Raw genomic sequence first — 20,344 nt, forward strand, 5'->3', positions numbered from 1 at the left:
TGAGCGGGCAACTCACCCAAGAGGGCGAGACCCATAGCTCAGCATTTCTGTAAGCACGTGACCTAACGTTTATAATACATAAACGCCGTCCCCTTCTCATTCACTCCTAGACAGTGAGACTTACGGTTGATCAACACTCCGGAATTATATATAAAACCTTTTATAATAAAACAAAGGAACTACCGTTTGGGTTTCGTTACTTAAAACCCAAATATAAATATATGTGAACGGACTGGTTAATTGGACAAGCAGCCGATTCAGTAAGGTACTGTACCTCTGAAGCTGTATTATCAGTAAGGTACCGTACCCCTGAAGCTGTATCAGTAAGGTACTGTACCTCTGAAGCTGTATTATCAGTAAGGTACTGTACAGTGTCCGCAAAAAGTCTTGCGACCTACCCCCGTGCGGTTAAATTTTTTGGAAAAACACGTGCTTTATGGTATATAAACAGTGTATGGCCTATACTTACCACCCCCCCCTCCCCCTCTCATTAGTATTTGGTGGTCCACCCCTTGTTGTCAATCACCATTTGGAGCCGGTTTGGCATAGAATCAGACAGCTTCTTGAAGTAATCGATGTCCAAATCATTTAACCACATCTTCCAGAGGGATTCCTTCAGTCTTGGCACAGACGATGTATCCATGGAATTCAGCTTTTGTTTCATATATGACCAGACATTTTCAATTGGATTTAAGTCTGGTGAGTTGCCAGGCCACTCAAGCACTCGTATATCATGATCACCGAGCCATTTCATTGATTTCTTGGATGTGAGGCACGGTGCACCATCCTGCATAAACAAGTCACATCCATGAATGACATAAAATGTGAGCAGGTGCTCATTTAACACCTCGATATACCGGTCACTATTCATTGTAACATTGCGAGGGAGGAAATACAAGCCTCCTCTACCCACAGCACCACTGAAGCACCCCCACACCATAACATGGTCCGGATGTTTCACGGTTTTCTTGGTGTAGCGGTGGTCGAATCTGCTGGCTGTCACTGGTCGTCGTACCCTGTTCCCACTCATCTTTACAATATTTTTCACATTTATTATGCATAAACATTGTAAACATATTTATGTGATTATTGTAGTATATAACATATATTTAATGGCTGGACAGATTCCCAAGAGTTATGCATATTAATGCATAGATTTTGTAAGCATATTTATGTGAAATGACGTAAAACCACATTTTTGGGGTTTCAATTAACCAATAGTCATGCCTACAAAACAATCTTGATGCTCTAAGTGCATGTATGTGCTAAATAACGAGTAACTGATCCACATTATTTTGGTAAATAAAGAAATGAAAAGCAAGCACTTAGCCATACGGATATAGTTACACGGAAGAAGGGAATAAGGATGAACCATGGTTTTGATGGAAACAATGTGCTCTGGGACGATGCTCACAATGACGAATGGGAGAAACCTCTTTATGAAACATCTTACCTACTAAGGGTGAAGCTTAATGTTACAGAGAAAAAAAACACACACACACGTGCCTATACATCTACCACACTACCCAAAAACTTTCCATGAGTTATGTTATATAATGAAAAGTCTGGGTGGTGGCAGCTACCCTTGGTAAGTATAAAAAGTGTTGTACTAAGAATAACATGGTTCCCCAGACTAACCCATGTATAAGAATAGATGTAAAACAGAGTATACTTCAGAAAGGTAAGAACATTGAAACTGAGTAAATATAATATACAGTGACCCCTCAGTTAACGAACTCAATCCGTTCCAGAAGGTCGTTCGTTAACCGAAAAGTTCGTTAACCGAAAAGTTCGTTAACCGAAACCATTGTTTCAATGGGTTTTTGGGTAATTGGTTCCAGCTCACCGAAAATTTCCTAAATTCAACAAAAATGGTAGAAAAGTTCACTTACTTTGAGGTGTGTATGTAGAAGGCTCCTGGATGATGATGATGATGATGGGAATTACAATGGGGGTGGAGGAGAAGGAAGAAGAGAAGGCATTGGGGTGGAAGAGAAGTCACCCCATGGCACCATTTCACCCATAAAATTTTAGTTCTCTTGGTGTATTTCAAGATTATTTTCTTTAAATCAACACTGTACTGCATTATATATTGTCAATATGTAAAATATATTTCAAAATGACCAATAATTTGCTTGGAAACACAGAAAAAAGCGTTTAGTTGAAGAGAGTCTCAAGCAAGATGTTACCTCCAGTGAAAACAGAGAGACTAACGCCTGTTTGCTGTGTTAAGAGGCTGGATGCTGCGCTTTAAACTAGTCACTTTACCTTCAATTATGTTCAATAATTGTTAAAATGACTAAAAAATTGAATATTAAACTTTTAAAATTATTGAATAGTATAAACTTCTTGATATTTACTAAAATAGTAAGGAATTTAAGCCCTAGAACCGATTAATGTATTGGCGGACTGATACTAAAGCTGGTTGCCCGGTCAGTGCAAGCGAAAACATGTACTTCCAAAATATTCCTGAAAAACTATACCAACCTCACATCTTTATGGAAAAATTACAGAGCATCTAAAACTATCCAAATGTTACTTATATGTATGAGTCAGCAGATCAAACTAAACTTTCAACTAACATGAAAGTCACCAAGTGCACCACCATCTTTTTTGTACCATGCATTCAAGATCTTGGACTTTTCCCAAAATAAAGAATAATTGTTTAACAACCACAAAAAACCTGAATGTCAAAACAATTTATGTGAAATTGGAGGAGTTTACTGTAACAGTCAACATATATGTTCATATATGCACATGCAGAAATTCCAACATTCTGTACACAAATCTTACTGAGGCAATACAGTTGTACCTCTCTAGTCCGGCATTCTGTGGTCCGGAAACTCCCGTGGTTCGGCACGATTTTAGTTTGTCCAATTGGTTAGGCAGCATTTTTTTTTATCTGCATTATTATTATTATTACAGGAGTATTAAATTTTTGCCCCTCAGGCCCCAATGTGGGTCAGTGACCTATGCCCGGGTGGGCTAATCCCCATAAAAAACAACAACAAAGTCGCGGGAAATTAAGGTTTGTTTACATCCGGCAGTTCGGCTGCTCTCTCTCTCTCTCTCTGCTTGTCTATACAGAGTACAACATTTAACTCTTCAATATATATGAGCAGTAAATAAGTGTTGCTTTCATATTGTAGAGTAATGACGATATGTTTTCACATGTGCGCACTTATATACGCGCAGTCTCACTTTTTTTTCTTTACCGTTAATGGTTAGCTACTTACAGTATATTGTTCCATTTATTACATTAAATAACATTACTTCAAATAAGCATATTACTTTTTTTACATTAATTTTACTACAGCTACAACCAAGGTCTTATTTTCTTCAGTTTTATATGTAGAACCAGTCAGTCACTGATTTTGTAATCAATGAAAACAATGCTGTCTCATTTCCTTGTGTGTTTTAATATTCTACGTATTATTAATGAATTGTATTGCCCATTTTGCACACACAAACAATCAAAATTCAGAAACATTAATAAAATATATATGAGCAGTAAATAAGTGTTGCTTTCATATTGTAGAGTAATGACGATATGTTTTCACATGTGCGCACTTATATACGCGCAGTCTCACTTTTTTTTCTTTACCGTTAATGGTTAGCTACTTACAGTATATTGTTCCATTTATTACATTAAATAACATTACTTCAAATAAGCATATTACTTTTTTTACATTAATTTTACTACAGCTACAACCAAGGTCTTATTTTCTTCAGTTTTATATGTAGAACCAGTCAGTCACTGATTTTGTAATCAATGAAAACAATGCTGTCTCATTTCCTTGTGTGTTTTAATATTCTACGTATTATTAATGAATTGTATTGCCCATTTTGCACACACAAACATTAAATCAATCAAAAAGACATTCAGTAATAAACAATAATGAATCTTTTGTACATAAGAGAAATGACGCTGTTTACATGATTGTGCACGTCGTCTGAACGTTGGTGGGCCGTTCAAACACGTCGAAATTCGAATTTCCGCCGTCAAATTTTTAATTGTTTTGTTTTTTGGTGTGTTCAAATAAAAAACGTTGAATTAAAAACTCGCGAAATTTGAGAAGCTACTGTACGACATTTAACCCTTCAATATGTCTTCAAAGAGACCATGAAGCAGAGAAAGTGGTGCTAGTGCTTCCAAGCATAAGCAAAAGTCACTATCTATCCAGGAAAAGGGTGAATTTCCATGGTCCGGCACCGGTCAGGTCCCGAGGTTGCCGGACTAGAGAGGGACAACCTGTACTGTATAGAAACTTACTAGAACAGTGTAGCTTGACAGGAGGCAAATTCAATTCTTTGGCAATGTCAACATTTTTGATCCTCAGAGCTTCATCCACCTGAGGAGAAATATGAAGAAAAAATTAACTTCCTATTTACTAATATTCAATACAGAACTATTAAAAAAAAACACAGTTCACTTTCATTCTCTATGTTCAAAAGCTATCTTAGAACCTCCATAAGTGACATAAGATAATTTTTTTCTTCTAAAAACCAGTTTTTGTGATAAAGTCCAGAATGCGACGTCTAGCTTTATACCTACGTATGTAAATGCCTAGCATTAACTCGCCAAGCTAACATACAGGCAATTAAAACATCTAATAATTACTGTACTTAAATATGTAATATTAGGAGGACTCATCAATTTAAACCCCTATACAGTATTATAAACACAAAAATCTATTGGGCACTGTGCTTATTGTTTCCTTGACAAACTTTTCATCAAACATTTCTACTGGCAGTAATTCATAACTTTTAAGACCTTACAAAATTCTATCACTTTCATTTATCTAGCTCCACTTCTTGTCCTTTGTTTCCAATAACAGATCTTTGTTTTGCCTCATTACAGGTTCAACCTTTCTAATCTTAAAAAACAAATAATCTAATTTGTTCTCTCTCTTACATGCACAAGTTTTATTAATTCATGATGTAGAAAAAATAAGATAAATATTGTGCGAATCTCTTTGCTACATCTACTCAAGTTTCAATAGCAAATAAAAAAAGAGAATAGAGTGGTTAATAAAAAAAAACTCACTGTTTTGCCTTTAACCCATTCTGTTGCAAGAGATGATGAGGCAATTGCTGAGCCACATCCAAATGTTTTGAATTTGGCTTCAGTTATCATCCCATCAACATCCACCTTGATCTGAAGCTTCATGACATCACCACAGGCTGGGGCTCCCACCAGGCCTGTTCCAACAGTAGTGTCATTCTTGTCCATGGAACCCACATTGCGGGGATTTTCATAGTGGTCTATTACCTGGACAAGTAAAAATTTTTATAGATTGTATAATAGCTATCTGATTCACTATCTCAAAATATAGTGCAATGTAAGTCCATCTCCAGGTGTATATTTTTAATAAAGTTTCATTAAATCCCAGCAAACTGAGGAGACGCACACTAAACTATCAGCATACAGTTGGTCCTCACATTAAGCAGTCCCGCATTCCGCGTTCCACCGTTACCGCGGTGCCTTGCCAGAACCTAACATTTTCACATTTCGCGGTCGCGAACGCCATTACGCGGAGAGTGTCCGGCGCGACGCTATTTTTAGATTTTCCCCACGCGCCACCCGCCTGCCCGCCTGCCTGCCTCTCCCTCCTCCTCCCTCCGCTTGGGCAAGCGGCGCGGTAAGGTTGCGCAGTGTGTCTTTGTTGCGTTATCACTGACGTCATATGACGTACAAGACCTTTGATTGGCCATGCATCCCTACCCTCCTCTGCTGCTAGCTGTAATTGGCTTAAAGTATTATGACGTGTCCACCCGGGGCAGGGAGGGAGGGAGGAGAGACGACGCTTGACCTAGCCGCGACAGTCTCATCCCTCAAGGCCACTCCGTATTAACGCGCATCCATTGTTCCGTAAAATGGCTTCCGCCGGACCACCACCCCCAGAGAAAAACCTTTCCTTACCTGGACCCAGCGGCACTAAGCCAAAGAGGACACGACGTTCCTTAAGCTACGAGGTGAAGTACCAAATTATTCAAGATTTGGAGAAAGGAACACGGCAAGTTGATCTCGCGCGCCAGCATGGCGTCAACGAATCTACGATCCGGACTATAAAGAAGGATTCAGCCAAGATAAAGGAGCACATGAAGATCACAAAGTCTACAGGTGCTTCTATGATCAAGTATTTTCACAACCAGGTGCTTCTCAAGACAGAAAAATTACTTGTGAGGTACTTGGTGCGTCAGGCGCGACGGAACATGGCGGTCGACACGCGCTCTGTGAAGGACTACGCACGTGAACTGTACATGGCAGTGGCACGAAAGATGGGAACTTCAGAGCCCAAACCCTTTACTGCTTCCTCTGGGTGGTTACAGAGGTTTAAGATCCGGAACAAGATCACCAATATAAACATTGGTGGTGAAGAAGCGAGTGCTGATCGTGCTGCGGCTCGGGAATTTCCTCCGTTTTTACGTGAGATTATGGAGGAAGGACAGTACACCGACGACCAGGTGTTTAACATGGACGAATCTGGTCTTTTCTGGAGAAAACTACCTTCCAAGTCCTACATTGTGAAGAATGCCAGCAGGATTCGGGGCCGGAAAATGCAGAAGGAACGCATCACCGTCCTGTTTGCCACCAATGCCTCCGGTACCTGTAAGCTCAAGTTATCGGTGATCCACACAGCACGCAAGCCGCACGCCTACAAAACCATGGACATGACCAAGCTAAATGTCCACTGGCTGACAGCACGTAAGGCATGGATGTTCTCTACACTGTCCCTCTCCTGGTTTGATGACTGTTTTGTTCCCGATGTAAAGAAATTCTGTGAGCAACAGAATGTCCCATTTAATATTTTGTTGCTGCTGGACAACGCACCAGGACACTCGCCCCTACTGTTAGATCGTCACCCCAACGTAAAAGTGGTCTTCCTTCCTCCCAACACTACGTCTATATTACAGCCCATGGACCAGGAGTTGATTTGCAATGTGAAAGCTGCATTCTCAACAAAAAAATTCCAGCTCCTGAACGACTACACCAACACCAGGGAAGAGTTGCGTGACCTGAGTGACACCACCACCGATAGCAAGAGCGACGAAGATGAGGAACAACGGTTAGAACAGCAAAAAATACTCTTCAAACAATTCTGGAGAGTATTTAACATCAAGAAAGCTGTGGACATCTTGGTGGAGTCATGGGATCAGCTGTCTATTGCTACAATTCGTCACGCATGGAGACATGTGTTGCATGGAATACCAGGTGAGAGGAGGAGTCAATCTGTGACTGGTGAGGTTCAGAATGTTGCAGTAGCAGTGGACCTTGCCAGAGAAGCTGCGCAGACTGTTACAGTTCCAGGCTTCTCCGAGACCACCAACGACGACATCCTGGAGGTGATCAGAGATCCTGAAGTGACTGCCGACGAGATGATGGAAGAAGAACACGTCAGTGAAGAGGAGGAAGAAGGTGCGTCAGTCTCCGAAGAACACAGTTTAAGTCATAGTGATATTAAGTGTGCCATGGAGTTTGCAGAGAAAATTAAGTCCGTCCTTTCCCGCGACAATGACGATGACCGCTATGAAGTCTTCCATAACCGGCTGGTGCAGGCTATGGAGCCGTACATCACGGTGTATCACGACAACATCAACGCCAGCCGTCAGCAAAGCATAACAGATTTCTTCACCCGCAACCCACCACAGCCAGCCCAAGCCAGTGATAGTGACAGTGAAGTTGACTTTGAGGGATTTGTCAGGGAAGCCCTGACAACTGTAAGTGACAGTGATGATGATTCACCTAGTAATGGTGATTCACCTGAGGGCCAGTAATCTGCCCTCTGCCTCGGAACCAGCCTCCATCCCCGTATGCCGACCCATCTCTTCTACTACCGTAAGTGTTCCACAAAATTTTTAGTTTTTTAACCTATTCTTTATTTTTCCTATGTTAACCTTTATCTTTCCTAACCTAACCTCTTCTATATTACTTGTTTTTTCATACCATCATAAAGTTAAGATAAAATTTTTACTACAACATAGTTGTGTGTCGTCAAAAAGTGGAGTTTGGGGATCGGCCTGGACTCCATTTCAATTAATCCCATATGTTATGTTGTTCACTTTACGCGTTCCTCACTTTCCGCGGGACCCTCCGGGTTACATTAACCGCGTAATGTGAGGACCAACTGTATTTTTTGTTGCTTCATCTCCCAATAACTTAAAAAATTCTTGAAGTTCACATCATTGCTGAACTATAAAACCAATACTGTACTAATTGTGGCACAGTAATTTTCTCGATAAAATGTTAACTGGTTTTGTGATAAACCAGTAGTGGCCTTTTTCTTCCTCTAAAGTCACACTTCCTATTACATGCTGGAGTGCATGAGGTTAAATTATTAACTTGTGACCCATTTAATGTACACTACTGTAATCTTATATTTAGCCATACAAACATAATCGTGATATGAAACTAATTTTCCAAAAAGAATTACAGTACTTTACAACATATAAGATGCCCGGCCATATAAGACGCACCCCCTAATTTAGCAGGCAGTATTTAGGAAAAAACTGTGTGTGAATTTTCTTCCTATAGCCATAATTTTCTTAAAGTAATACAGTAGAACATCGATATAATGGGAGATAAGTTCCAAGAGAGGTCGCTTTAAACCGAATTCGCACCAAATCAAAGTGGTGTTTCAATGAAATAATTTAGTTTGGTACTTGAGAGAAACACAAAATACTAAAAAGACTGAGTCTACCCAGATGCAACTCGGCCCATCTCCTAGAATAAACAAAACATTGTTTTTTGTAGTATTATGTTAAAACAAACACTCATAAATCAACACAGCAAAAATTAAGGGAAGCAAAATGGTCTGTTTACTGGCTGGGAAGATGGGGGGAGGGAGGGAGGTGAGGTGATATGTTTGACAGTTGATGCCAAGGTCTAGTGCTTATTTATTTATCTGTTCTTAAGAGTGACTTAAAGTTTTTCTCTTATAAAATGTCACTGAACTGACATGGGGGAATATAAGATAGTGATTAACTTGAATATAAACATGCTATAGCTCATATTAGACATACAATTTTAGTTCTAATTCAAGAATTTTACTACAAAGAGCAAAAATTTTATCTCTTGTGCATAATATATGACATTTATATTCAATTTATCCGTTGTCTTTCAAGGATTCCAGCAATACAAATTATATTCTCCTAACTTTAGTCTGACATTATATAAGATAAAAACTTTAAGCCTAAAACACCAAACTCTGGCTGGGGCAGGAGGGAGGGAGGGAGGGAAGTGACAGTGACATGTGTGACAGTTGGGGGCAAAGGTCTAGTGAATATTTACTTGTTTATTTATGTCCTTTAACTTGAGTTTATGTTTTTTGCTCATAAAATGTCACAGAAGTGACTGGAGAGAATATAATTTACATTGCTGGAATTCTTATAAGATAGTGATTAATTTGAATATACTAATCATACGATAGTTTGCACTAGATAAACATTTTAGTAATCATTTAGTACATTATTTTGAGTACATGTACAGCACAGCTTTGCCCTTAGGACAGTGTAGCGTGCCCAAAAAAACATTAGGAGCAAAATTTTGAATATGATGCGCCAGATTGACTCACGCAAAATAGGAAAGATTCGCTATAAATTAAAACATTGTCCTTAATTGTGGGTGTTGCTTTAAATCAATAATCTTAAATTAAATCGCTTTAAATCGACATTCTACTGTATACTGTATACAGGAGGGTTGGGATATGTCGCAACTTTATATAAAAAAATTTATATCGCGGCTACCAAAATTATCAAAATTTTCCTATACTGTACTGTATATAGCGATAAAAAAAATTATTTCGAGAGGGAAATCGGGTAGGAAATATTTCAAATATACCGCCATGGCAAACAAATGCATTATTTGTTCACCAGAGGCGCTACCGTGGCTGCTCACTCACACATTCACGCTCAGTCTTTCTGAGTGAGTGATGAGAAAGCAGCCGACTCTGCCGCAGATTACGACTTCTAAGGGTTGTAAATGGGTTGCTAGTGATGTAAAAATTGAAGTGAAGATAATGGAAAGCTTAATGGAAATGATTTAATACTGTAAGTAATATTTTTGGTGTTCGCTTTTGTAGGTGTGGGATTGTCAAGTGAGGGCAGCAGTGTGGCGTCTGCTGCCGAGTCTGGTGTTCCTTGAATTGAAATAGCCTGTTGTTCCAGAGTCTAATGTTCATTGGTGCTTTAGTTAGTAAGAAAATGAACTCGTTAGGTCAAGTTAGTCACCTTTATGGGCCTCCAGAACCTAACCCTATTTTCCCCATTGATTACATGTAATTATATACAGTGGAGTCTGCATTTACACGGACAATTGAACCCATGGAGGCCCGCGTAAAACAAGAAACGCGTAAATAAAATAACAGAACATATGGGATTAATTGAAATAGAGACTGGGCCGACCCCCAAACCCCACTTTTTCCGACACAATACAGTTGAGTCTGGATTTACGCGGTTTTTGTTTACGCGTTTGGTCATATTCGCAGCTCCTTGAAATGTTTTAATTACGCGGTAAATTTCATCATTTACGCGGGCGAAGTATAATTTGTATATTTACTGAAGATATATATGTTTTTAGCTCATTAAATATATAATTTACATTGCTGGAATCCTTACAAGATGGTGATCATTTTAAATATAAACATCTTAACATTTGCATTAGACATACAAATTTTAGATGTACAGGTAGTTCTGCTATAACGATAATTGTGTTCTTGTAAAATATCGTGTTATAGAAAATCGCGTAATAGAAATAACAGGGCTTATGGAGAAAATAGGGTTAGGTGCAGATTACTCGAAATCGAAAAAATTTAGTAGTTAGCCTAACACAAAGGATAGCACAGTCTAAATAAATGTTACATTCATATCTAATAATGAAATCATACAGTAAATGTAACACTTTACTTGATGGGGGAGAAGGGTGATTTTGAGGTTGATAAAATCGAGCTTCTCTTCAAGTGTTATATCCTTTCTTTTACGATCATCACCGGGAATTCTATCACCAGAACGCTTCTTGTTGATATTCTTCTTTACTATATTCACAGTTAATACAGTGGGGTATGCTATAACGAACGGATCCTACTACGAATATTCCTATAACGAACGGTTTTACCTATAAAATTGAGAATGCTATAACGAACGAAACTCCTACAACGAACATTATTTAATTTTTTTTTTCTAATTTATTGTTTTTTTATTACAAATATTAATGATATTCTTTATTTCAGGGGTTTAGATGCATATTTATGCACTTTTTTACAATTTTTACAATTTTATATTATATTTTTCAGTGTTAAGTGGTTGTATTTGGGGGCCTGGAACGGATTAATCCTATAACGAACGAATGCTATAACGAACAAGGTTCTAGAACCAATTAGATTCGTTATAGCATACCCCACTGTACCACAAAATTGGAGAAATAGTAAGCAAAAATCGCGTTATAGCAAACAAGCGTTCGCGTTATACAAATATCGTTCCTAATTCATAAATCGCGTTAGAGCAAATTCGCGTTATCAAAACACGCGTTATAGCAGAACTCACTGTAATGTAAGGAGATGATGAAAATTAGCAAATATTTTATCTTTTGTGCAAAATATATGACGTTTACATTCAAAATATTTCCTGTCCTGCAAGGAATCCAACAATGTCAATTATATTATCCTAACTTTAGTCTGAGGTATTATTTATTACTAAAAATGTAAATATACTGTTTTAACCCAAACATTTCTCTGGTGGGGAGGGAAGGTGGGGGTGGGGGGTAGGGAGGGAGGGAGGGAGGTGACCCAGCAAGCGTGGGAAGAGGGGGGGAGTGGAAGGTGGGGTATTTTGATTGACAGATAGTGTCTGGGTGAAGTATAATTTGTTTATTTACTGAAGAAATTTGTTTTTAGTTCATAAAATTCATACAAATTACCCGGCCAGAATATAATTTACATTGCTGGACTTCTTACAAGATGGTGATTATTTTAAATATAAACATCTTAAAATTTGCATTAGACATACGGTACAAATTTACATGTAATGTAAGGAGATGATGAAAATTAGCAAACATTTTATCTTTTGTGCAAAATATATGACGTTTACATTCAAAATATTCCCTGTCCTGCAAGGAATCCAGCAATGTCAATTATATTATCCTAACTTTAGTCTGAGGTATTATTTATTACTATACCTTAAGATCTAGTGTTTTCACCCAAACATTTCTCAGAGGGGGAGGAGCCAGCGAGCTGGTAAGGGGCGGGGGGGAGTTGAGTCCATTATTTGAATGGACATTAACTGGGCGACTGTATTTCTCTTAAATATTAATTGTGTGTGCATACCATCATAAAATTAAGATGTTATTGTTACTACAACGTAGGTATTGTGTCGGAAAAAGTGGAGTTTGGGGGTCGGCCCAGTCTCTATTTCAATTAATCCCATATGTTCTGTTATTTCATTTACGCGTTTCTCGTTTTACGCGGGCCTCCACGGGTTCAATTGACCGCGTAAATGCAGAATCTGGCAAGGCACCGCGTAAATGACCAAACACGTTAACCAAAACCGCGTAAATCCAGACTCCACTGTACAGTCATGCGCAGGTTAACGTCCTAGATATGGTCTTGGAAACGTGACATTAACCGAAATGGACGTTGTCCGATCATCACATAAACTTTGTATTTATACTTACGTGTATGTGGAATACTATATACGTACATATTCACTTTTACTCTTAAATCACTACTGTAATGTGATACAGGTGATTAATTTTTATCTCTTGTGCAAAATACATGACGTTTATATTAAAATTATTCACTGTTTTACAAGGATTCCAGCAATGCTGGGCAGATGGGGGAGAGGGAGGGAGGGAGCGAGCGAGGGGGCATGGGGGGAGGGAGGCAGGAGGGGGGTAGTACGTTTGACAGTTAGTACAGGCCCAGGTCTAACGCGTGTTTATTTATCAATTCTTAAGTGAATAAGCTTCTCTCTTATAAAAAGCCAGTGAATTGACCTGGGTGAATATAATTTACATTGCTGGGATTCTTGTAAGATGCTGATTTATTTAAATATAAACAACCTATAATTCGCACGAGACATAACAATTTTAGTACCGTAATCAAGTTGTACATGTGCACTCCAGCTTTGCACTTAAGTCATTTATTTCTTTTACATTTCTTTTAGTATGGTGTGTGCATGTAAATGGATGAAAATAAATGAAGAAATTTATGTAAATCTACCCAAAAATACAGTTAAAAAACTATATATTATAAAATGTACTACAGTATTGTACACTAATGTACTACAATTTTTATCTCTTGAGCAAAATATATGACGTTTATATTCAAATTAATCTCTGTCTTGCAAGGATTTCAACAATGCAAATTATATTATCCTAACTTTAATCTGAGATATTATATAAAATAAACACCTTAAAGCATAAAGCAATCACCAATCTTTTGTCTGGGAACACAAGGAGGGAGGTAGCCAGCGAGCATGGGAGGAGGGGCGGAGCAGGGGGGGGAGCGGGAGGTGAGGTGACAGAGAGTCTGGTGTTTGTTTATTTATTTGAGATATGATTTGACAGTTGGTGCTGAAGGCCTGCGTGTTTATTTATCATTACTAAAGAGTGACTAAGCTCTTCTCATAATTTGCCACCCAAACGACCTGGGTGAATATAACTTACATTGCTGGGATTCTTGTAAGATAGTGATTTATTTGAATACCTGTATAAACAACCTATATTCGCAATAGACATAACAATTTCAGTACCGTAATCACTTAGGTCCATTGTTAACCGAGGGACCACTGTATTGCAGTGTACTTGTACTGTACAATATTGACTAAATTCACTCGACAACGTACACAACAAATGGTTGGTAAAACTTGTCAAGGAAGTGAGTGTCAAGTCTGTCAGTATGAGTGGCACGTGTGAGCGCTTGTGTCCCCCATCATAGGAGTCCGTTTTCTCTTGATTCAGGACGCCTTAGTAACGACACAGAATTTGAAATTGCAACCCCAATTGCAACTGGGGTTGCAATTGTTGAGGCAACTAGATATGTCTGATTACAGCAAATGTGTTATTGTCAATTTGTAGGTGAAAGATTTTATCCTCAATAAATGTAGGTTAACATTACACCTGGAGGCAAATGCTTACTAAAGCCTGAGGAAGGATATTCCTTTAACACATAATATGTGGCCAGTATGAGAAGGATCATCGTGTCTCCGTCAGGGGGTCGTGGAGTGGTGGTCCAGCAGGCGTCATGGAAGTGGGTTTTTTCTGGGGGCGGACGTATATGCGATCAGACGTTAACCGCCGCATGACTGTATTGCGATTTAGTATATAGTCATTTCTGCTACAACGCGTGTTTTGTCAACGCGAATTGGATATAACGCGATTGATGAATAGAAGAACGATATTTGTAAAACGCGAAAGCGTGTTGGCTGTAACGTAATTCCACTCGAATGTTTTAAGTGTACTGTCACTTGGTGCGGGATTATGCAGTGTTTACAGTTCACGTTCGACATCACATGTTAAATTGATTCATGCGTTTTGTTTGTGAAGTGTTATTTGATAGGTTGGATGACAGGACAATTTTTTTCTGACCTTCTTATGGATGTTTTGAAAATAGTTTTAAAATTTATTGCAAGAAGAATAATATCAATATCAAGATTCTCCTCATTTTATATAATGCGCCAAGCCACCCTCCCACCATTGCTGAGCTTTCTGACAATATCAAAGTGTTCTTGATGTAAGTAAGGACTGCTTGAGTGGAGTTTGGCGGAAGCTTCTCCCAGATTTCATTCATGATTTTAAAGGCTTTGTTGCATCAGAGGAGCTCCCCAAAATAAAAGAAAATTGTGTTTCTTTTGCAAAGCAAGTTGGCTTTGCTGAAGTGGAAGACGCTGATGTTGAGAAACTGCTCGAGTCCCACTGTGAAGACCTCTCTACAGCTGATCTACAACAACTTCCCACTTCTCTATTGTCTTTCATCCTGAGGGAAGTTGATAAGCAGTTGCAGCTCTTGGAAGACAATGACTACAATGCAGAACGGAACAAGAATGCAGTTCGCGGTGTTAAATTTTTTTTGGCACCTTATGAACAGCTTCTTTGTGAAAGAAGAAAGACGGCAAAGCAGCAAACACTAGAAGTCTATTTTTAAGTTAACCCCCAAGAAGCAATTTGAAGACATTGAACCACAGCCATCCACTTCTGGAATTAGACGTTTTCGTCTCAACCATGCAACAAAATCTGCACCTGATGATGATGATGACAACTCTCAACTCCTCTCTGCATGACTCCTCAACCTCAAAATCACCCTTCTCCCCCATCAAGTTATATTCATATTTTTTCAAGGTAAAGTGTTACATTTACTGTATGATTTCATTATTAGACATGAATGTAACATTTATTTAGGACTGTGCTATCCTTTGTGTTAAGCTAACTACTAATTTTTTTTCGATTTTGAGAAATCTGCACCTAACCCTATAATCTCCATAAGCCGTTATTTCTATTGCGTGAATTTCTACAACGCAAGGTTTTACAAGAACACAACTATCGCGTTGTAGCAGAACTGACTGCATAGCGAACATCTTTGGACCCTATATCGTGATATATCCCGACCCTACTGTACAGTACCAGTAAATGTGAGGAATAAATAAAAAATAATACCAATAAATAGGTTACACCCACATTCCATCAGGTCAGTAATATGAGACCACTAATCCCCCATAAATTCTATTCACCAATGGCGGTAAAGTCTAAAACATAAGGACAGCCAATGAATATTGTGCGGGTCTTTACTCAGATGATGAAGTCATCAGGTTCAACTCTGGCTGAAGCTATAGCTTTCCATAAAGCTGTTGCTGAAACTGTTACGTCATTTATGTATATAATAAATAACAATGGTCCGAGTACTGAGCCTTGGGGAACTCCACTAGTGACGTTGCTCCAATGGGATTTAGTGCCGTTAATGCTCGCTCGCTGTTTCCTGTCCTGTAACCATGCCATAATCCATTTTAGAATATCTCCTTTAATGCCATGAGCCTCCACTTTTCTTATTAGTCTTTCGTGGGGGACTCTGTCAAAGGCTTTGCTAAAGTTGAGATATACCACATCATAATTGTGCCTCTCGTCCACTGATTCGAAAACAGATGAAAAGAATGTTAATAGATTAGTTAGATATAAACGCCCGCTTGTGAAGCCATGTTGGGAATCATTGATCAACTTGCGTGCTTCTCCAGGTGATTTTGAATAGTTTGAAATGATTGCTTCCAGTAATTTGCCTATGATTGATGTGAGACTGGTCGGTAGTTAGAGGATAGTGATCTATCTCCCTTCTTGAAAATCGGTATTACCGGTACATTCGCTATCCTCCAGGATTCTGGTACTACACCCATTTTTAAGGACATGTTAAACAACTTTGCTAAGGGCATACTAAGCTCTTCCTTACATTCCTTTAATACTCTGGCAAATATCTCATCAGGACCTGGTGACTTATTCGGCTTTAGTTTGTCTATTTGCTTACTAACGTCGTTACTAGTCACTAATATCTCGCTTAATTTATTTTCTTCACTATCTCAGTACAGAGTCGGTGCCTCGGGTATAATGTTTAAATTTTCGGTGGTGAAAACTGTTGAAAAATATTTATTCAGATTATTGCTCATTCTCCGTCGTTATCAGTTAGCTCGCCGGTATCTGACTGTAATGGTCCAATCTTTTTTCATGTTTTAGTTTGATACATTTGATAGAATCCCTTGGGGTTTGACTTTGCCTCCCTTGCTATCTTCAGTTCATTATTCCTCTTTGCTTTTCTTATCTCGGTCTTAACTCTACCAGCCAATACCTTATAATAATCTCGGAGGTAAACTTCACCACGATTTATTCTCCTACCTATAGCCTTCCTTTGTCCAATAATATTCTTTAAATAAGTATTTATCCATTTAGGGTCATTGTTGTTTGATCTGAGTTTTCTGTATGGTATGTTCTGCCTTTGTGCATTAAGTAACTCATTATTTAAATTGTTGTGGAACTCGGCAACCTCAGATCTCGTTATCAGGTCATCCCCAACCGCAACCGTCAGGTCTCCAGGGAAGGTGAGGTCGCCCTCTGTGGGTACATTGTGAGGTCATATAATTCACCCCCAAGTGCAATACCCCTTCTCTCAACTGCCTCTTCAAACTATCAAAGTTTGCCCTTCTGAAATCTGGGACTTAGTGGAATTTTCCTTGCATCTGCTTGCATCTGCTCTTAAATTCTAACTGGAATCTAATTTCTTTGTTATCGCTGTTAGCAAGTTTGTTCCCTACCTCGACATTACTAATGAGGTTTTCTCTGTTTGACAGAACTAAATCAAGTATATTATTACCCCGGGTGGGTTCGGTTATATGTTGGATTAGGAAACAGTCCTGGATTGTTTCAAGAAAATCATCTGATTCCGAGTTACTCGTAAGGTCAATCCAACCTATTTGGCTAAAGTTAAAGTAGCCTACGACACAGACTTTGCTATGTATGGAAGCCCTGCACATTTATCCCAAATAAGTCGCTCATTAACTCTATCAAGATTAGGAGGTCTATAAATTACTCCTGTGATTTGTTTTTCCCTACCATTGATTAATTCTATCCAAATTGTTTCTGTATTCCGCTCTATTTTTATTTCCTTATTTATTTTACAGTTCAGATTATCCCTGACAAAGATTGCTACTCTGCCCCCTTTCCTAATCTGCCTATCGGTATGGAATAATTTGTAACCTGCAATTTGGTATTCGACAGGTAACTCACGTGAGTCTAGGTTTATCCATGTTTCGGTGAATGCTATTATATCGATTTTTTCAGTACATACCAACGCCCTGATTTCATCCATTTTGTTTCTCATACTTCTACTGCTAGAGTATTAGACATTTAAGTTATTCATGTTCTGGGTCCTCTCTTTGTTGCGTTTAGGTTTTAACTCCCTGCCTAATTTAGTTTTGTCATCATTCCTAGCACTATTTCCCTGTAACCTTTCACTTTGTTTACCCACTCCCACTGCAGTCTCCTCCACCCCCGTGCTCATATGTTCTCCTATCAGTTTAAAGACTTTGACATCTTTTGAACTGTCCTCACAAGAGAGCCAGCCAGGGTTGCCACCCCATCCCTAGCATAAAGGTCCTTTCTGCCATAGAAGTTGTCCCAGTTGTCTACAAATGGGACTGATATTGCCTTGCGATATCTCTCAAGATGGCCATTGACACCAACTGCCCTTGACAACCATTCATTGCAACTCTCCTTCTAGGCAGGATACCACATATGATAGGGATACCTCCTTTCGACCTAATGCATTCCATAGCTGTCTTGAACTTATCACGAAGCTCCTCACTCCTACACCAGCCAATATCATTGCCTCCTGCACTGAGGCAGATAATGGGTTTGTTCCCATTACCAGACAAGATATTGTCCATCCTGTGAACTATATCCCCCACCCCAGCTCCGGCAAACACACCCTCATCCTATCTTTATTTTTACCACAAAAAGCTCTATCCAGGTTACCGTACCTGGGAATCGCCAACAATTATGGTTTTCGTACCTTCCTTGTCAACCTTGTCCCTGACTATGCTAACGTCCAATTCGTCTATCAAACGACTGAAAGAGTTGGTACATTTAGATGTTGTTGTTGTATCCTTGGTGTGTTTTTTCACCACCAGTTTGGTCGTCCCTCTCCTCACAACCTTCCATTCGCCTGAGTTTTCGTCAGACACAGGCTTTCCTTGTCTCGTTTCTTCCTCCATCCTCACTATCACTTCCTTTAATTTCAAGATTTCTTCCTTGGCCCTCTCTAACTCGGCCCTCTGAAGGGCACAGCCCTGTTCACAAGCAGCACTAGCAATTACTTACAATTAATCTCCGGGAGCTCAGCCTGCCGTGATCTTTCCTCTAGTGAGGTCAGTACACAACTGAGTGAGGTCAGTACGCACCATAATACACACAGAAAAACTATTTTTGGTTAATAATTGGACTAACCCGCCAGCTGCATGGCGCCGATGCGGCCATATCATCTCACATCCAGAAATGCCTCAAATTTCACCATATCATAGTAAGTTCGGTAAATTTGCATTGTCACACCGTTCTCTGTTAGAAAGTCAAAAATATATTTTTCTAGTGTACAGTCAGTTCTGCTATAACACGTGTTTTGTCAACGCGAATTGGCTGTAACGCGATTGATGAATAGAAGAACGATATTTGTAAAACGCGAACGCATGTTGGCTATGACGCGAATCCACTCGAATGTTTTAAGTGTACAGTATTGTCGCTTGGCACGGGGTTATGCAGTGTTTACAGTTCACGTTCGACATCACATGTTCAATTGATTTATGTGTTTTGTTTGTGAAGAATTGCAGAAATAATTTATGTAATACAGTACAGTCTTGATTTACGCGGATTTCGTTTATGCGTTTGGTCATTTACGTGGCACCTTGCCAGAATGAAATGTTTCAATTACGCGGCAAGAGGTCCAGACGCGCCGCGCCAATTATGATTCACGCGGCCCATTCTTGACCATACGCGTGAAGCGGTGCGGGAAGGGTGCGCAGTATGTCGCTGTTGCGTTATCGCTGACGTCATATGACATATCGGACTGTGATTGGGTCACGCATCCTTACCTCCCTCCGCCGCTAGCTGTGATTGGTCTAATGTAATATGACGTGCCCAGCCACGGGAAGGAAGAAGCCACTGACCTACCCAGGCCAGTCTCATTGTTCACAGTCTCCGCGTATACTGTTCTCTCTTGTGCCCGCTAATCTGTTCAACAATGGCTTCTGCTGGACCCCCACCACCCCAGAAAAACCTTGAATTACCTGGAGCAAGCCGCCCCAAGCCCAAGAAGATACGACGCACCCTAAGTTATGAAGTAAAATACAAAATCGTCCAGGACTTACAAAAGGGAACCCGACAAGTTGATCTCGCGCGCCAGCATGGGGTTAACGAATCTACGATTCGTACAATCAAGAAGGATGCCGCCAAGATAAAAGAACACATGAGCATCACAAAGTCTGCAGGTGCTTCAATGGTGAAGTATTGTCAGAATAAGGTGCTGCTCAAGACTGAGAATTTACTGGTGAGCTACTTGATTCGTCAGGCAAGACGTAACATGGCGGTCGACACGCAGGCAGTGCAGGACTACGCCTGTGAACTCTACGAATCAGTGGCGCGCAAGATGGGAATTGCAGAGCCCAAACCCTTCACTGCTTCCTCTGGGTGGCTGCAAGGGTTTAAGAAATGTAACAAGATAACCAACATTAACATTGTTGGTGAAGGAGCCAGTGTTGACCGTGCTGCCGCCATGGATTTTCCTCCATTCTTACGAGAAGTTATGGAGGAAGGACAGTACACCGA

At 39.6% G+C, this 20,344-nt stretch overlaps 1 protein-coding gene across 1 annotated transcript in view; it reads right to left on the reverse strand.

The window, feature by feature from the left end:
• LOC121866170 (iron-sulfur cluster assembly scaffold protein IscU-like) overlaps window positions 1-20,344 on the reverse strand; it is a 37,763-nt gene that overhangs the window by 12,290 nt on the left and 5,129 nt on the right. Inside the window, exons 2-3 of the mRNA XM_042365772.1 lie at window positions 5,048-5,272; window positions 4,274-4,352 (exon numbers count right to left, since the gene is read on the reverse strand). Of these exons, the coding sequence (XP_042221706.1) occupies window positions 4,274-4,352; window positions 5,048-5,272 (304 nt within the window). The remainder of the gene's footprint in view (window positions 1-4,273; window positions 4,353-5,047; window positions 5,273-20,344) is intronic.

Source organism: Homarus americanus, unplaced genomic scaffold (genome assembly GCF_018991925.1).
Source record: "Homarus americanus isolate GMGI-L3 unplaced genomic scaffold, GMGI_Hamer_2.0 scaffold47628, whole genome shotgun sequence".
In the NCBI taxonomy this organism is placed as follows: Eukaryota; Metazoa; Arthropoda; class Malacostraca; order Decapoda; family Nephropidae; genus Homarus; species Homarus americanus.